Below are 19,479 nucleotides of genomic sequence, written 5' to 3'. Positions count from 1 at the left end.
CAAACCATGCTCCCAAAACTGCTGTGGCATGGGTTGTTCTTCCACAGGCTGTAGTTCTCCAAGGACAGGCTGTTCCAAAGTGGGAGAAAGACCTGTCTCTCCATGGGTTTCCCGCTGGACCACAGCCTCCTCCAGGCATCCACCTACTTTGGCATGGGCACCTCCCCCACAGGCTGCAGGGGGATCTCTGCACCCCCATGGATCCCCATGGGCTGCAAGGGCACAGCTGCCTCACCGTGGTCTCACCATGGCCTGCAGAGGAATTTTGGCTCCAGCATCTAGTGCATCTCCTCCACTGACCTTGGTGTCTCCATGTTGTTTCCCTCACGTGTCTTACCTCCTCTTTTCTAACTAGAATTGAAACTATGCCCCCAACCTATGTTTTGATTTCTTCCTAAATATGTTAACACAGAGGCATTACCATCATCTCTAATTGGTCTGGGCTTGGCCAGTGGTACATCCATCTGTAGAGCCATCAGGGATTGGCTCTGCTGGACATCACAGAAGCTTCTAGCAGCTTCTCACAGAAGCCACTTCTGCGGCCCCTCTGCTACCAAAAACCATGCTGTGCAAAACCAATACACACATTAAAATGATTAAATCATTGTAATTTCCTTACCTTCTTCCTAAAGTATGACTGCTCTCAACTTCTTCAGCCATCTTCACAAACTAGGGGGTCTATTGGTAGCTGTTAGGGTAACATGACAATTTAAAGACAATTAAGGTCTTGTTTTTGAGCTATTTGTCCTGGGACAAATAGATTATTTATTAACTCCCAGGCCCCAGCAGAATGAAAATTCTGTTTTGAGTTACGGTGCCCAGGCTCTTTCTTGGCTGTGCAATACTATCTTACTTCTGAAGAATTATGCCAGAGGCTTGAAGGTCAATCCATGAGGAGATTGCTGAAGGTATATTGGGAGGGAAGTGTCTTTCAGGATCTCTCTCTGCTGCTCAGCATTGGTCTCTCCTGCAAAAGGAGGACTACAAATTTCTTGAAGTAGCTGTATCTCTGCAGTCAGCTCTGATGTCTGGTTTTGAGCTATACATCTGTACACATGCAGAAGTAATTCTCACCACCTAGGTGGCAGATGTAGAGTTCTAATGATGTTTGTTGCATATTACCCAGCCAAATGAGGCTACATTAAATACTTTTACACAGAAGTGTAATGTAATAAAATTAACAAGTGAAGAGATAATTTTGTTCTGCAACAACCTGCAGTTCCTTCAAGGTGGAGTTCTTGAGGTGACCCAGACCTATAACTTATACAGGTTTGAGTTGAGGTGACCCAGACCTATAAATTTCCAGAACCTTCCAGACAGTTCTTTTTCTATTGAGGTCAGGCAGGTTTTGTTTCTGGTACCAAACACTGAGGACTGGGAGATGCATTAATTCCAGAGCTCTTCCTTGTATTCCCTGAGCTTCCACTGCAGCTGGTTCAAACACTTGAAGTCTTCTAGTCTCTTACATCATGTTTTCCCAGATGTTAGTCTTCACTGTTAGTTTAACAAAGTGCTTAATCTGAAACTGGAGTCTGGTCTGTCTTTATGTGAAAAGGTTTTCACACTATTTCAATTTGGAAATCTCAGCACAGCAGTAGTTCTGAGTAGTTAAAAGAATCTAAGAAAATAAAGCCTTTTCCTTGTTCAATAATGACTTTCAGTTCTATGTAGTAAGATAGGTGCTGGTCAAAAGTGTCATTCAGCCCTAGGCCTTAATGTTGTCTGCAGTAATTTTAAGAAGAATATATGAAAATACTAAAGGTCTGAGAAAATGAGATACTGTGGATTTCTCAGGCACTTCCAAAACTCGTACAACATTGCTAAGCAATGCCTTTGTATTTATGAATGTGTTAGTAAGTCCAATAAATGTATATATTTAAATAAAGTTATTTTTAAAATAGCTCTGGTGTGGTAGAGGAAACTTTTATATTGTATGCTATTATTTAAAGCACATTAGTGAAGTATTCTGTATTTTAGATATTTGACTTCACTTTAAGAGCTAATTAAATTGTATAATTTTTTATGTTTAAAGAAATCTGTTTCCAGTACTTTGTCTAAGTGTCATTCACAGAAAAGTAACCTGGATTTTATATTGACTTTTTCCTTTTTCAAATGGAAGATGTTATCTGAGTGGCTATGTCTGGGTAACTTCAGAATTGGTGATTTGTATTGAAAAAAGTCATCTAAAATCATATGATTAGTGATAAATAAGTCAACAAACTTCCCATAGGTAAACATGGAAGGGATTTTAAAAAAATTTTACTCTGCTGCTAATTTTTTTAATGAAGTTATGAATTTCAGGAACTTTGCTATTACAGGTAGCATCGATTGCAGATGAAGCTGCACAATCAGAAGTGATAATTGATTCTCAAAAGCGTAGGGAAATACTTTCAAGAAGGCCTTCATACCGGTAAGGACTTTTAATTTTGGTTTTGCTGGTTTTAAAGGCAGCTTATTTATTACAGCAAAACTGTCTGATAAAAGTCAGTTCTTTGATTTTCTTATGGGTACGGATTTCAAGTACATAAAATTACTTACATTCTCTTTTTAGAAAAATTTTGAATGAGCTCTCATCAGATGCACCTGCAGTAGCGAAGATTGAAGAAGAAGAGAAGTCAGAAGATGAAGGAACGCCTTCTGGTATTTCCGCAATGGCCATGCCAACCAGCCTGTATCATACTAACACAGGGCAATACCGTATGTTTGCAAATGTACTATGTGATGATGCAGAACAGAGATAGCAAAGCTTTGTTTCTAGGAGTTGTGTAATGCAGTAGATGATGTTTGATTTTGATGAAGAAGAATAAGAGATTCTGTATTTCTAAGTAATTGTTATTAATTTTTTCTAACATGGGGATTATAGACTTTTAATCTATCAGTATTTGTTGGCTGCTAGATTTAGTCATTCTAGAGCTTCTATGCATTAAAATATGGAGGTGAGGCTGAGCTGAAATGAAAAATGTTGACACTTTTATGTGAATGTTTAATGATACAAATCATTGCAGATTCAAATTCTTGTGATTTGCTATGTATTAGTGCTATTCATTATATGAAATGGCAAGTAGAGTTTTTTGAAATGTAAGGTTGCAGTATTAAATTACTTGTTAAGTTCCTGTTTTCTTTTTTAGAAGAACTGTGTCTTTTTGTCACCAGCTTTTAAGTATCTACACTTTCACCACAGAATTAACCTAAAGCATGGTTTCCAACATAGGATACATCATCCAAATGCAAGTTAAAAGTTAGATTCACAGTTCTGTTCTATAGGCTTGCTTTTGGATATTTTTATTCCTGTGTTTATAGGAGAAGTATTGCATAACTTGAACTCTGTGGCTTCTTTGGACATAATCAGATAAGCAGTTATCAATTTGGATAACTTTGTAATAACAACTCTTTTTAAAATTATGTGTTTTATAAAGCTTCACTTCTACAGTTTGTAGGGGTTTTTAATGACTTTTTGTAAGTAGACACACTAAAGTGCAGGTGTTTTTCCTTTGATATAATGACAGGAAGATTGCATAAGAAATGTTTTGGAGATTTTTTCCTGAAATGAGAAAACAGAGGAAGTCTATTAAAACACTGCAGTAGCATATAAAAGAGGATAGAATGGCTCTAATTGTGTTCTAGTCACCCCTAGAATTCTTCAGTTATTTTTAATTTATGTAACTAAGCTAATTATTAATGGCGAGAAGACAGAATTTTCCTGTACTATCTATCCTTTCAGCATAGAAAGTAATTTTGCTTATGCCCCTAGGCTGCTTTTCTTACCCTTTCTGTAAGCTCTAGACATAAATAAATAAATGTTTGCTGTGTGATGTCCAGCATCTGAAGTGTTCTTTTCTGTGGAAAAGAATATCATCATCCGAAATTACAACTATTCAGTAGAGAATCTGGCATGTATTAATGTATTCTTGTATTCTAAGAAAAATTAAATATTTTTCTTCAATTTTTGAATTGTATTTTTTATTTTGCTTAGGTTTAATTAAGAATATATATATTTGCCATTTCAAGACTTAAAAAAAAAAGTGTTCTAATGTCTGTGTATTACCTAGTGAGCCTGTAAACCTATAGGATTTCTAAGAAATTGCAGAGCTTAGGTTTAATCATGGCTTCCTCTGGGAAGCCGTAGCTGTACTGTACCACAGTGTCTTGCAGGAGGTGATTCTTAGGGGAATACATTTTCATTTGTACACACTATAAACAATAATGATAGGGAAGTGTTTAAGTGAATAACAAAATTCAAAGGTTTTGGTTTCTTGTTCAATCAGACATTTACTTCTGAAAATTAAGCAACAGAGAGCAGCACTGACAATGTGAGAACAGAATCCACAAAAATTTAATTAAATCTAATGTGTTTTAATTTAAACTTGGCTATAAGCCAAGCATGGGATATTTCTGTTCTTTGCTGTTTTTTCTTCAAGTAAGTTACAGTTGTAGCATAAAACATGTACTGTATAATTAAGGTTCTCATCTTAATAGGGCATTGCTTCAAAATACAATGTCAGCCTTCATGGACTCTCTTGGTTTTGGCTCAAAAACTTTGTTTTGAGAGCTTTTTCTTTTTGGAAATAGTTTTTCTTGCTGAATTTATTAGTTCATTAATATTATTTTTTTTTTTTTGAAGTTCACTTTTGTAAGTCAAAATATCTTTTGCCTCAGCAAAGTCTGTGTATTTTAATTAGACCAGGTGGTAGCAAGGATGGTCATTTCCTTATAATAAAGGGGGTCTTAATTTGGAAATTACTGAAGAGAGCTTAACTGTTGACCCCTGGTCTTTACATACATGAAGCACAGATCTGAAGCATTTCTGAGCCTTCCTGTTGGTTACCTGTAATCCTCAGGAACTGCTGTTAGCTAAAACCAGGAACACTGGGTGCGAATGTAGCAAATCCAGCCAGTGTTGATTTTAGACTGGATATGATGCAGAGGGTCACTCTATGTACCTCCTTCATCTTTTATGCTTCCTGTCAATAACTCTGTGCTTCTACCTGTCGTTTCTGTGCCTGAGGACTCCTCTCTGCCTGGCCAGCATGGGCTGCACATGTTCTCCTGTGCAGGCACTCAGTAGTTTATGCATTAAGTTTGTGCAGTGTCCGTGGCAATGAAGAGCTGGCCTTGTGGTGTCACTGTGGCCATCTGTACTGTGGCCTGGTTTAAAAGAGGTGTTATGTTATTACATTTGCTGGTTCCTTTTTTTCTCTACTATTCTCTCTATTCCTGCAAAGGAAGGGCAATTTTAGTTGAAAAGATCATTTTGACTGTGTGTTTATGTCTCAATGTCTGGCATGACTCTTTTTGGAAGAACTTGATAAGTAAATTTTTCTGGAAAAGAAATGTGTTTTTGTCTATTAGCAGCATTGATGGCTCTTCTCTACTTACTTTTCACCAGGCAAAATGGTATGTTGCCATGGTTTCCCAATACCCTTTTCCTTGGAGTTTCTTGGCTTTGGCTTACGGAAGCAGACAGACTGGCATGACCAGATAAAATGTCTTTGCCAGCTACCTCCATCAACATATGTGTGATCTTTCTGCTAGGCAAATGGGTAGTTTTGCACAAGGTGCTGTCTTGTGTAGGAGCCTTGTATTCTTATCTGACTACAGATAAGAATTGGCTGTAGTTCTGTCATGTTGGTTATTTAATACTGAAAAAAATTTACTTCCTCACCTGTGGTAGTGGTTTAATGTGTAAGAGTTGTTTGTTCAGTTAGGAGTGTGTGAACCAGTGTCTCCACCCCCCTGCCTCCTTGTGTATATCATGATGATCTGCACAAAAAAAATGCAGAGGGAATGAAAATTGTTAGATCTTTTGCTGTTTGGGTTACTTGCTGTCTTAGAATAGACTTTTAACAATTGGAGAATTAAGCAGTCTTTTGGGAAATACTAACTTTAGTTCCATTTTCAGTTTTGGAAGGGAAAAAGATCTGGGTTTTTTCTGAATACCACTCAGAGTTGTATTACTACTGTCCTCACTCCTAGTTGGAAGAGAAGATGCCGGTTGCATCCATCCACCTGCATGACATTCAGCTACAGGGACTGTCCAGGAAAGTCCTGTACTCATTATAAAAGGCTCAATTTTCAGTAGAGTTCCAGCACAACAAAGTGTGTGCAGTGGTTGAGATCAGGATAGTGAATGGGGGGGACGGGCAGTGTGTTGTTCGGGGAATATGGCAGGAATCAGTCCTGTAAGGGAGGCAGTTACCGGAGTTAATTCACTTTTGTTTATAAAGAACTGGATTGGGATCTGAATTAATAATTGCTGCTCAGCTGTGACATAATTGTTTACCCAGGTTCACTGTGGAGCCAAGAGCTTTGTGCTGTAAACATCTGTGCTGATGTTTTACTGCTTAGGAAGCCAAACTGACTGGGTTTTCTGTGGTATGGTTCTGTGATGGTGTAGATGTACCACCATTCCTGGTGCTAACTCTGAGAGGCCGAATTTGGCTCTTTATAACTTGTCTGGGAGGTAGAGTAGACAAATCTTGTTGCTCTTGTCCTGGACTTTGTGAAGAGTAGAGGATACAATGCTTTACTTTTCTTGGTTCTCTCTTCTTTTGTCCTGCCCTAAAATGGGGCACTTTCTGTTTTGGAAGCCAGACTTGCACTCTACACCCTGGCACAACTCTTCCTCTTCTCCTCAATGCCTTACAGAGCCTGTGTGCAGCATCCAACTAATTCCTATGTTACATAATCCTCATTCCAAGGGCAGGACTCGAGGTCCATGCTGAACCCTGTTTGAGTATTGCAGATGAGGCTCTGAACTTCATTAATCATGAGAGGAGTTCCATGTTTTCCCCAAAAGAAGCTAATTCAAGTGTTGGGATTTGGCAATCTCAGTCTCTTTCCAGTATTTCTATCTGAAGTTGAGCTTTTGAGATAACCTGCTGTTGCCAAAACAGAACATTTGAAATCAGCAATCTCTAAAATTCACATAGGTATCTAACAAATCCTCTACTGAGATAAGCAGAGCTGAACCTTCAAGGATGGCGTCAAATACTGTAATCTGACAATGAATTCAGAGGAGTTGGCAAGCCTGAATCTTTTTCTGTGTCTGACTTTTATAACATCTCAGATCACTTTAAATACAATGTTCATAGTTTAAATATCTTTTGGGGGAGAAAAGATTTTTTACTTCTTGGGCATTGGATTCTCAGCTGAAAGTTTTGGAATTGTTTTAATTAACATAGGAGATGTGGGTTTGGCTGGTGAATCACTTGGTAGATAAGGAATTGGCTCAAAGAGGTCCAGTCAATAGTTTGATGTTCAGGTGGAGGCCAGTGATGAGTGGTGTCCTTCAGAGATAATGCTAATTTCAAAAGGAATATACAATTAATAATATCTCAAGGGAATTTCATTTTTATAAATATTTGATTATGGCAAGAATGCAGTATTTTTTTTTTTAATGGGGAAAGTATATTTTTTTCTTATTGCTGCTACATTGAGGGAAGAACCCTACTTTGTTCTGTTTCTCTTTTTGCATGAGTATTGGGCTCTGTACAACTGTGTACAACCTGGTTAAATCTTAGGCTAAACTTTTTCTTACACTAAGGAAAAGATTGTTAGTGTTGGACATCTTTCTCTTCCTTTGTCTTGGTGTCCTGGTTTTTGTTTACTGAGAGTCAATAAACAGCTTTTCTTAAGAATTTTTTAATAACTTTTATGTTAGTATTTATAACATCACTTTTATATGGCTAGGAGCTACTATGTTTTCCCCAGTATTTGAACTATTTTTGTAGAGTTAATATTTCTGGAAACATAGAGATAAAATGTGTCGACCACTGCTTTTTGTCCGTCATATGCATGGCATATACTGCACAACAGGCTTTATATTTGTGGAAATCTAAGTTTTATCATACAATTGATCCTTAAGCAAGGAGAGGACCAGGACTCCTATAGAACAATGTTTATTTCATGTTTTTAGCATGTGTTTTGTCTTTCTATTGCCTAACTTACCTTTTTTTTTTTTTTTTTCTGTTTAGTTACCATATCTCAAGGTGGTACAATTCAGACTGTGACAAATTCAGGTGCTCCTCAGCCAGGCGCTACCATTGTGCAATATGCAGCACAGTCATCTGATGGCACGCAACAGTTTTTTGTTCCTGGAAGCCAAGTTGTTGTTCAAGGTATATTTTAATAGTCTTCTCTGTTTTCATTTTTTTGTATTAAACAGTTTTTCTTAAAAGATTTCTTATTTTGTGTTGACATTATTGCACTATTAGGTAAAATACTCATAGCAAGATGAAGGAGTCTTAGGAAGGGATTCAGGTTCTCTGCTTAGTAGGGCAGCTACTACGTTTGGTTAAAAAGAATGAAATAGCAGTCTAACATCACTTTCTGCTTTGGATTGTCTTGTCCAGATTTTGAGACGTGTTTAATTGGAATAAAGGTACTCTTGCAGGTTGAAGTGAGAAGGTGCTGAAGGTGCACATCATTTAATATATGAATTTGTTTTAATATATAATTTGTTTTAATAAATGAATTTGTTTAATATATAATTTGTTTTAATAAATGAATTTGTTTAATATATAATTTGTTTTTTTTCAGCAGTTAATAAAACACAAATTCTGAAGATTCTGGCATATGTTTAGGGCAGGATTTCCTTTCAACTTACGGCTCTTGCAGTTACTAGAAAGCAGATCCTTTACTGAAGCTAGTTTTCTCTGAGAGGAACACTTTGAAGGTCCTATCAAGTGCACACATGATGTGATGAAAACCTTTAAAAATGGGAGAAAAACCGTTGAAAATGGGAGATAGATTTCTCTGTGGAGACACTAAATTAATAGCTATGTAGTATATACAGAATTTTTTAAAAACGTTTTTTTTAACAAATTTTCTAAAAATTTTCTTAAGCTAAAACAGATATCTGAAATAAGCCATGAGAAGAGCTTGGAAGGATTTAGATATGTATTCATGGAGTGGATGAGAGTCATCAAATAAATGCTGAAATACATTGTTGTCCCAAGACTTTCCAGAAGCATTTATAGTGCTTTAAGACTGTAAGATGAAAACACCTTAGGACCCAAATTTGGCTGCCCCCCAAACCAATTTCCCACACTAGTACTGCATGTTTTTCTGAGTATAAGTCTAATATATTTTCTATGTGTGTGCCTTACACATCCCTTAAGTCAGAGGCTGCCTCCATCTCTCCAGGTACAATAATTGATTGTAGTATTTTATAGGTACTGCTTTGATTCTTCAGAGCTTTGGTGTCAGAGGCAGAAAGAATAACTCCTTAGCTGCTTCCTAAGACTTCCCAAGTCTGTGAAGAAGCACAGCATTTGAAGATTTTATTTGGCAGCATTTCAGTCGTTGGGAATTCCATTTGACTGATTTTCCTTTACAGGCTCTCCATTACAGCCCTGTTCTCTGACAGGGCTACTCAGTCTCAGCAATGGGCTCCACAAGATGGAATTGTCCATTAAGTGTTTTGCCTGTGATGGAAACTTTCAAAATGGATTCAGAGATAGTAACTGAATACCTTCTACATCATGTTTTTGGAAGCATTTGGATACTTTTAACTAAATTGATTTGCTCTCTGTCCATGATCAGAGAAGTTTGTTTCCTGGAATTCTCTATTCCTTTGGTTCAAAGTCCAATGCTTTAGTGAGCCTCATAGATGTTAACATAGAAGAAAAATGTGACATAACATACAGGGAAAAGTACAAAGCAAACAGTAAATGAGCATTAACATGGAGATGACAAGAAGATAAAAGGCTTCAACTTATTCTACATGCTATTGATACTAGAAAATCTTTAGAAAAAACAACATCTATAGTACAAAAAGAGATGTATAAAAATAGTGTGAAAGCACTTGAAGATGTTTATAGTAATACAGCTGTATGTAGGCGGCAAACCTGAGTTAATCACAATGGAGTGAGACAATGGAGTAAGTTGAATATACAAGTGTCTGAAATGTCCTTATTATGGGTCATCTTGCCTATGCTAGAAAGTCTGTTGGAATACAGATTATGAACATTTGTCATTTATGTGCACTTTGTAGTTGACTGTTCACCTAATGTTGTGATAACATAGATTATAACAGAAAAATTATTCTGCTTAGTAATCTTACAACTTTTTAAAAATTTTTTTATATAATGTATTTTTATAATGATTTTGGGTAGGCAGCATATAATTTTTTTCTTTATCACAGAAGAAGAAAAGAATATAACAATGCCTGGAAACAGAAAAGATCTATTTCAGATTCTGTTTCAGAATCTTTCAGATAGCATATATATTGATATTTTTTCTAAAGTATTTGTTAATGAATCTCATGTAATAATGGATAAGATCACATAAACCCTGTGTTTGGTATTTTCTGATAACCTGTGGTGTGGAAAAATACTAGGATAAAAGTGCCAAATATATTGATCCAATTGAGTGACATTGTATTTGCTACAAGTTTACATTTGTAGGCAAAAGAAGAGGCAGTTCTAGTGTATGAGCAGTTTCCTAATACATTAAGGGTTAAGGATTTTTTTGCTAGCTGCAGAAGGAAGTGTTTTGACTATTTGTGAAAGTGAGTGTAGAAAAGTTATATAAAAATCATTCTGTTAGGATCTATGTGTGTTTTCATTATATTGTTAATGATATTTGAAATCTCTGGCTTGAATTTCTTGTGCTTTAGTGCTGATCTTCTGTACATATGATCCTGAAGTGATCCTGCAATTTACAGGTTTAGAGAACACTCCTGTAAGCACAGGATATAAAACACAGAACATCAATACAAACATTGATGCTTCCATTGCTGCCATCCAGCACAGTTTCACAGTTGATAAATTACCAGTCTGAATTTGTTTAGTGCAAAGACCTTAGAAGTTTGCTGTGCCCTACATACAAACCAGTGCTTGGACTCTTGGTCTGAAACTAATTTCATTTCCATTGATGTAAATAAGGAGTAACTCTCTTAGAACTGAGTTGTTGTTTTTGTAATTTTAAAAAAGAGTCAGCCAGATCTCTTGGACATATTTTGAAAAAGGAGAGAAGGGGGAAGCGGTAGCCTTTACCCAGAGTTACTGTTGTGCTTGTTACAGCATATGAAACCACTGGCTTTAGGTTAACTTACTTCGTTGGAGTGTTCCTTAATAATTTCTGAAGCTTTTAACTGAAATTAAATGAGTGGGTTGTGGGTTTTCCTGCAAAGTGAGGAGCTGTAGCCTTTCATTTACCTATTTGTTACAGCTTATTAAGCTTTCCTGTCTTGCATGTCTGTCCAACAGAGTTCTCTGCCTTTTACTGGAACTGTTCCAATGAAAACAACTGCATGTCTGTTTTAAATTTCCTTATTTTCTATCCAATCATGACTTTATCATTTGGATTCATTCATGAATGCTAGAACCACGTTTTAATTTCTGTCAGTCAGTGCTGTGAATTTTCAGGTCTTAACAGCCTGCTTTGTGGTGAGTGCTTTCTGTAGCTTTATGAATAATTCAGGGAGAAAGAACAAAGCTAGGATTATAGCAATATGGAAGAGGAAAAAAAAAAAAAAACAGGTTTACTGGAAAAGGAATTCTTTGGGCTGCAGTTTCAGTGAGCTGTTCCAGTGATGGAGCATGTTAATGACAGCGGTAAGCAAGTGAGGTCATTGTGATGTCAGTGCTCTTGCTTGTAATCCTGCACATGCTTGGTAGTTTGGAACAGTTCATGCTGAGCTCTGGTAGAGGAGCAGCAGAATTGTGTGTGCAGAAGTTGATCATGGCTGTTACAGGAGATGAAACAGGTAAAAATTTTGTTAGCCTCTGACATGGTATTTTTGTATGTCTGTGCAGTGTTTAGTTAATATTTGTGACATTTTCTTTTGAACCTGTTGCTGTAGTTCTTTCATCTCTCTAAAGTCATACAAATAGCTTCTAATTCTGTCTACTTAGTGTCGGATTCCAGAGCAATTTTAACAGTTTTGTTTGGGGGGAAAAACTAAAAATCACTGTTAGTGCATGAGTTCTTGCACAGATTGATTCAATAACTGTTCTTTATTATTTGATGCAGGATTTTGCTGAAAACAATCCACCACTCTACTTATGCATTTTTCTTTATTGTGGTGATAGTCATATATGTTACTGTGTTTATAATTGCTTTTTGCTTTGTAAAAATGACAACTGCCTTTTTTATTGAGCAATAGACGCTACAAATTTGATAGCCAAGGGCTTCAACCTAGCTTTATAGAGATTGTTTCGGTAGTGTAAATCAATCCTATGCTTCCAGTATTAAAAAAACACTGAATGGAAACAAATTTGAGGGCAATAATTGAAGTATTGTAAAGCCTGCTTGTTTTCTCCTCCACTGTTAAAATGGTCTGTTCCTCAGCTAATTGAGTTCAAAAGGCTGACGTCATTAGATTTCCTGGAATCGTGTTGCAGTAGGGAACTGGAAAAGTTAAACTCCAAACAAGGTACACATTGACGTCAGCTCCAAGTCATGCTGCGATTTAGTCAGTTCCTTTCTGCCTCGTCAATTGCCTCCGGCAGCTTGGTAACATTAACTACTTCCCTGCCGGCTCCTACGTGCTGCTGCTCAGTGCTGGCGCACATTGTTTCATGAATCCAAAGATAAGTATCTTCTCCGGGTCGATTTTAATGCTCAGAGGAATAATGATTCATGCCTTGTGTAGCCTGTTTAATGGTGAAGTTAAAAACCCCTTGATAATCAAGTCCCACCATTATGACTCACAGAGGGGGAGAATAGGCATCCAAATACATCGGGCATTTTTTCTCCTGGGTAGCCACTGAAAGAACTGAGTGCAGGGATGCTCTCTAGTGTTCAGCAAGTTACTTTTTCCAAGAGGTGGTTGCTTTTTTAATTTTTTTGTTTTTTTAAATGCATGTTTGTTGTTTTTTTTCACTAGCTGTGTTTTGGCTTTCTTAATTTTCTTTTTGTAAGTCACAACTTCAGGTTTTCAGTGATTTTTTTACTCCCTTGCATTTTAAGGAGTAAAAAGAAAAAAAAATTACCTGAGGCAATGCAATAGGGAAAAGCACCAACTCGAGGTTTGTTGCTTTGTTAACACTCTCAGTTCTACTTCTGGTACCTTAGGAATGACATTAAATCTTTGTGAAGTGTCATTAGGAACAGCCACAGAAGTTTGGCAGTCTGGATGAAGTGTGTGTGACATTTGTCTCAGATGCTGAAATGGAAGGTATGCTTCATTCTAATATAGATACATAACTAGGCTTAAAATAACTTTGAAAAAAATGAAGTTTATCCTACTGTGTTTAGAGCCCATTTCATCATTCCAAAGGTCGTTTTTCTGGGGAAGTCAGTTACATTGTAATTTCTTGAGCTAATATACAAAACATTTTTCAGTCTTCCAAATATTTTTTGCAATGATATATCATAAAACATATATTATTGCTCAGCTAAAAGATACTTTGTCAATGCTGTGCTATGCTTTTTTCTTGTTTCTAAACTGCTATCAGGATTGGCAAGGTGGTACCACAAGAATAGTTATTTATCTCTCTTCCTGTGCTGGCAGATTTATAAGTGAGACAACGGTCAGGCAGAGACTGCCACTACTGGGACCTGCTCAGACTAGAATACTTACCAGTGGTGTTTGCTGATCCCAGCTTGAGATAGGGACTTGCTTTTGTTAAGTCTTGCTGGAGGTACATGATCACACTGAGTCCTCTGCAGAAAAGCTGCAGTAAGTCCTGTTTGCTGCCATCTGAGCATAAGTCAGACACAGACAACAAAGCAGTTGGTCTTGCCAGGCTGAGATGATCTGGGTTGTGGAGGTTTCCCCCATGACTTCATCTATAAAATGGTTTGCTTGGATTTCTAATTCATTGTAGCTAAGGCAAATCAAGATAATTTAATAACTAGTGATGAGATAGAAAAAGGTAGTTCTTACCATAGAGTCTACAAGATATGTTATGTGGCCAGCATAAAGGTGAGCCTGAAGAGTTGCTAAAATTCCATTTTTATAGTTAGCTGAGGTATCATTCCATTGACGTGACTCGGACTGCTAAGAAATGTGGAGGACTTAAAGGGTTAAGCAATTCCCCTGTAGATGTACCAGACCACCAAGCCCTGTGTTCAGGCAGCTGCCTGTCATTGCTCAGAGGGCTGTTTCGGGGCTGATTTCTCCCTCCCTCCCTCCCTCCCTCCCTCTCACATCCCCGGGGGATTATCCAGGTCAGTTCACTGGTCCAGTTCATCTTGTAATTCCACAAACACTTTTACCCTCAGGACTGAGGAGCAGGGGGAGGTGCACAGGGTTTAAGCTGATAATGATTTCAGGACATGGCTGTGGAATTGTAGTCTAAATACAGCTTGATTCTATCTTTTTGTTTTGAATTAGTGAAACACTTGCATTAATATAGTAAGAATAATAGTATATTTTTATTAAGTTTATTTCCCCCCCTATAGTTAACTGTTGTTTTTTAACTACTCAATTTGTCAGCCTCTCCAAGATGTTTTTGTCTATCTTTTATTTTTCCAAGTTGTCCTACTGCCAGTTGGGATAGAGTTAATTTTCTTCCTATTAGCTGGTACAGTGTTGTTTTTTGGTTTAGGATGAGAGAGATGTTGATAGCTCACTCATGGTTTGGTTGTTGCCCAGCAGTTGTTGCACTTTCCAGATTCTCATGCTCTTCCAGTGAGTGGGCTGGGAGTGCACTCAAAGCTGTGAGGGATCACAGCCAGAGCAGCTGGCCCCAGATAGCCAAAAAGGATATTCCATACCATAAGGCATCATGTTCAGTATATAAACTGTAGGGAAAGCTGGCCTGGGGCCTGCTGCTCAGTAACAGGCTGGACATCAGTTGGTGAATGGTAAACAGTTGCTTTTAATTTGCATTTTTTTTTTGTTTATTTCTCTTTCTTTTTGTTATTTTCCTTTTCATTGCATTTTATTTTATTTCCATCAAACTGTTCCCATCTCAACCTATGAATTTTCTCTACCTCATCCAGCTGGGGAGCTGTGTGGGTGGAGTGAACAAATGACTGTGTGGTGCTTAGTTGCAGGCTGGGGTTAAACTGTGAGGCATGTTTTTCCATTATTTGAATAATGCTTTAAAGAACTGAAGTATAAGCTAAGTGTAACAATAGCCTCTGAAACATCAGCTATATACATTTGCTTTAATTACAAAATTAGAAGTTTTGTTCTATCATAATATAAATTACTTATGGAAAGAAATAGGTAAATACTTGCTTAGAATGTAAAGAGGAATAAATTTTTTGTTTGGTTTTGTTTTCTGTCAGACAAGACACAAGTACTTAGGACTTCCCCAGTGTTTTTAAGTTGAGTACATCACGTAGGGACAAGTACATCTGAAACAAAGAAATGACGTGAGACTGTAAGAAAGGTGTTGGTTTCAAGTCACATCAGATCAGCATTTGGCTTGAGGAGGGCACAGAACTGCTAAGCTCAGGAGCTGAATCTGAACTTTTGCCCTCTGATTTACTGTGCAGCTACACTCCTTCCTGTGCAACCACCACTGCCTCCTGTTGCTTGCTAGTGCTGCAGCATCCCATGTGTGTCCTTCTTGCCCAGGGAACAAATGCCTGTACATCCTGAGCAGTTGTCTGTTCCTTTTCATTGTAGCAACAGCAGCTCTCATTCATTTTCCAAGGTTGCCAAACTGCTGTTTTAAGAGGAGGAGAGGCTGTAAAGCTGGTACTGTTGCTATCTCAAAGAAGGAGGAGAAATTTGTCTTCTGAAGCAAATAGCGTCCTGTACAGGGAGAACAGGGTAGCATATCAACCTCAGTGGCTGCAACAGCAGGACCCTCTTTTTGTGGGATTGTGCAAACAGGAAGTAAGTGTCACTGCTTGAACTGTTTCTCAAACTGCTTTCCCCATGGTGTCTGAAGAAAGCCATGTGGAAGCTTTCAGTCCAGCTGGCTAGTGGGGCCACATGCTAGAGCAATTCAGCTAGTTTACAGAGTGGAAATAAATGCTATTAAGATAAAAAATATAGTTGTGTTATTACAGACCTGTGAAATCATTCATGTATCTGGGATCCTGGATAAATCATTGCCAGAAATCTGTTATTTGCAGATATACCTCTTTTTTTTTACCATACATTTTAAAATATGTTTCTTTTATACAGCTGCCACTGGAGACATGCCAGCTTACCAGATTCGAACTCCCACTACTACCTTACCTCAGGGAGTGGTTATGGCAGCCTCACCAGGGACTTTGCACAGCCCTCAGCAAATGGCAGAAGAGGCAACACGCAAGAGAGAGCTGAGACTTTTGAAAAATAGGTAAGACTATATAGTAATTCATAGTCAGTGTTGCAAACCACTCTCCCTCCCCCACAAACATTATAACAAAGTTTTCTCCTTAAGGTCATGAGTACTGCCTATAATTGATGAAAGGAAGGCAGGAAATTCTTTGTCAGTCATCCCATGTCCTTCTAGCATAGAGTATTGGTTGTTAACTCTGGAAGATTAGAGTTGACCTTATAGCCATGTATTTTTAGTTTGAAAATATTAGGTGATTCAGAAATCAGTATCAGATAATTTTTGTGATAATCCAGAGTTACACTTTTCGTTGAATTTTACTTCCTGTCCTCTCCCACTACTGACAGTAAAATGACCAATAGGGCCTTTTTAATTTTAAAGCATCCCAGCAAATAATTGGTTAGGAAAATAGCTGAGGATCTCATTAGCAGCTGTCCATTAATGATGCTGTGAAGAGGACTTATTCAAAGATGGAATGATAATTATAGACTTTGCTAAATAGTTGACTGCTGGGATGAGATACTTTGCAGTGGCCCTGTCATTTTGTGAGGTATATTGTGTGAAGTTGCTGTATATTTTTTAATTAGTTGTCATGGACTTGACTGAATGTTGTAAATGTCAGTCTTTCTCTGTGCATTCTTCTTACTGTTCCTAGGGGAGTCTGTCTTTTTAAAATGTGTAGCCACCTCTGTCACTGGCAGATTAATAGTAGAAATAGTCTGCTCTGCAGATCTCTAATACACTGCTTAGCCACTTGTCTTATAATTGAATTAATGGTATTGCTTTGCTCTCATGCCTGTCCTTTATTTTAAATTACTTATGAGGATCGCTGCATTGTTGTGCTTCTTTTTTGTTTCTTCTCTCTTCAGTTTTAAAACTAGTGCCTATGCTATAGCTCATAATTTGCTAGAATGTTAGCCTCTCACAATTTGATAGTTTATCATGTTCCAAGGTGGTAAAGGAGAACTCCCAGTATTTTTAATATTTCTTCTGGAATTGAATGCTTGTTTAGTCCCATGCTTCTGACCCCACTAGCCAAAGTGTTTAGCTCAAATATTAGAGACTTTAGAGCAGAACTACAAAAATGGCTTCAGGCTATCATTTGCCAGCAACAAAAACCACAGACTCATGTGGCTGAAATGTGCTCAGGCAGCCAGTTCTGAAATGCTAATAAATTGTATTTGTTTGGACTTAAATTGTACTGTACATTGTTACAACATGCTGTAAGTTTTTATCTTCATGTAAGCTTGGCATCTAGTTTTTATCTGAAGAGAGTAGTGTTATGTTTGTGTTTTTCTGAAACTATATTCTCTGGGTTTGGTTTTGAGATTTTGATGGCAGAAGACAGTGCTCCTTATACACACACAAAGTAGAATGTGACTGGAAGAAAAAATGCTGCTTTTCATCCTAATGTTTAGTACAATACAAATCAATACATCATCATTTACTCCCTGTTTTTCTAAATTCTTTTGTGTATTGGTTCCATCTTTGTATTTGGTGATGCTGGATGTGTTTCAAGTTCTAGATGTTTTGGATTATATTTTAACTATGTTACTGCTTTTGGCTGTTATCCGATGTTCTGTTTGTGCAATCCAGCAGTTGTTGGTGGCGGTGGTTGTTATTGTAGAACCACAGGGATTGCAGGTAATTGCATTTATCCAGTCTTTGCCATATTGTGGCTGTTCCTGTAGTTATTTGCCTTGTATTGGTTCCAGGGAAGCTGCCAGAGAATGTCGCAGAAAGAAGAAAGAATATGTCAAATGTCTTGAAAATCGTGTGGCTGTGCTTGAAAACCAAAACAAGACTCTCATTGAGGAACTCAAGGCCCTCAAAGATCTTTATTGTCATAAAGCAGAATAACTGTCTTTCATTTGGACCTCCTTTATTATGAACTTTAATCAAGGCATGAGAGGAAGCAATTCTACAGATTGCCATATGAACTTGAGAAAGAGACACTTGAGGCCCTTGTGGAACCCAGTTTTGCTTAGTGTTTTCAGACTGATTTGGGAGATATTCCAAAATTTGGAATTCTGTCATAGTCTCCATACTCTGCTGAGCTTTCTAATGGCATGCAAATGGCTTTTTTGTTTGCACTTTTTACTTCTGCTTTTTGCAGGGAAGCTGCTAAAGAATGTCGACGTCGGAAGAAAGAATACATAAAATGTCTGGAGAGTCGTGTTGCAGTGCTAGAAGTTCAGAACAAGAAACTTATACAGGAGCTTGAAACCCTAAAAGACATTTGCTCTTCCAAAACAGATTAGTAAAAATATTTATTATACTGTGAACTAAGATATGTCCAGTTGCTTTGTAAGACAATACATAGCCAACATGACTTACGGCTTTCTCTTTGTGTCATTTATAATATATTCCAACTCCTAACATTCCTGAATGCTTTCCTGCTTTTTGTCAATTCATAGCTCTAATTTCAGGTTTTTCATGCACCATCGTTCTGTCTCCCAAGGAGCCAAATGCTAAAAAATATAACAAAGTAAAAAAGTGCATAATTTCTAAGAGCTGTTTCTTTGCCATATATTTACATATTACTTTTTACATGTTACTGAGTGTCCTGCACATTCAAAATATTTTGCAATTGTTTTAAATGAATCATAAAGATACTGCATCCAGTAATACAAGAAAATCAAACAACCCAAGGTATCTCAGGAAAGAGTTTATAAAAGAATGTTATGATTATATGTATGTACTAGCATACTAGCCTACAGATGATTTTATGGCATATTTTTATATTAGTTGCTTTGTGGAAAAAAATATTGTATTGCTGTCACTGAGTGCCATGGTTGAAGATAGTTTTTAATAGAACCATGTTGTTTAACCTGTGTAGTGTCTGATTTCCTTTAAAAAACTGGTTGAGATGCTTTAAAATCCATGAGTATCTGAAAGAAGACAAAGGGAAAAAAGCACAACTAAGCTCATGACATGATGCTAAGTATATTGTAAATACCTGTAAGAAGTTCTCTGTTATGTGGCTGCTATTTACTTAAATTTTCTGTAATCTGCAGAATACTTGATTCACTGGAGGTCTATATGTCAAAATTTAAATATTCATCCTGAATACTTCCCATTCTAGACCTGTAGATAGTTGCCTGTAGAGAATGAAGATTGATTGAGTTCTTTCCACAATTTCAGCAAACTACTGAGTGGTGGTCAAGGTGTCCTAAGGAAGGAAGCTTTCCAATAAGTGACTATTTGCTGATTGACTGAGTTATGAAGTAGCCTACAGATGAGATCCGAAGAGTTTTAATATAAACCCATGTTTAAACCAGATTACAGCTCTCATAAATGCAGTATG

At 37.2% G+C, this 19,479-nt stretch overlaps 1 protein-coding gene across 12 annotated transcripts in view; it reads left to right on the top strand.

Moving 5' to 3' along the window:
- Positions 1-18,504, top strand: part of CREM (cAMP responsive element modulator) — a 34,081-nt gene extending 15,577 nt beyond the window's left edge. For 3 of the 12 annotated variants that reach the window (XM_053984780.1, XM_053984796.1, XM_053984746.1), the window contains 6 exons: positions 2,319-2,410; positions 2,552-2,697; positions 7,974-8,117; positions 15,558-15,742; positions 16,037-16,193; positions 18,289-18,457. In XM_053984780.1, coding sequence (XP_053840755.1) covers positions 2,319-2,410; positions 2,552-2,697; positions 7,974-8,117; positions 15,558-15,742; positions 16,037-16,177 — 708 coding nt within the window. In that variant the 3' untranslated portion in view covers positions 16,178-16,193; positions 18,289-18,457. The other 9 variants (XM_053984806.1, XM_053984762.1, XM_053984814.1 and 6 more) reach the window with 7 other exon arrangements.
- The last annotated feature ends 975 nt before the right edge of the window (positions 18,505-19,479 follow it).

This window comes from Vidua macroura, chromosome 1 (assembly GCF_024509145.1).
Source record: "Vidua macroura isolate BioBank_ID:100142 chromosome 1, ASM2450914v1, whole genome shotgun sequence".
Lineage (NCBI taxonomy): Eukaryota > Metazoa > Chordata > Aves > Passeriformes > Viduidae > Vidua > Vidua macroura.
Note: the sequence above shows the minus strand (reverse complement) of the source record. Positions and strands in the feature narration are given on the sequence as shown.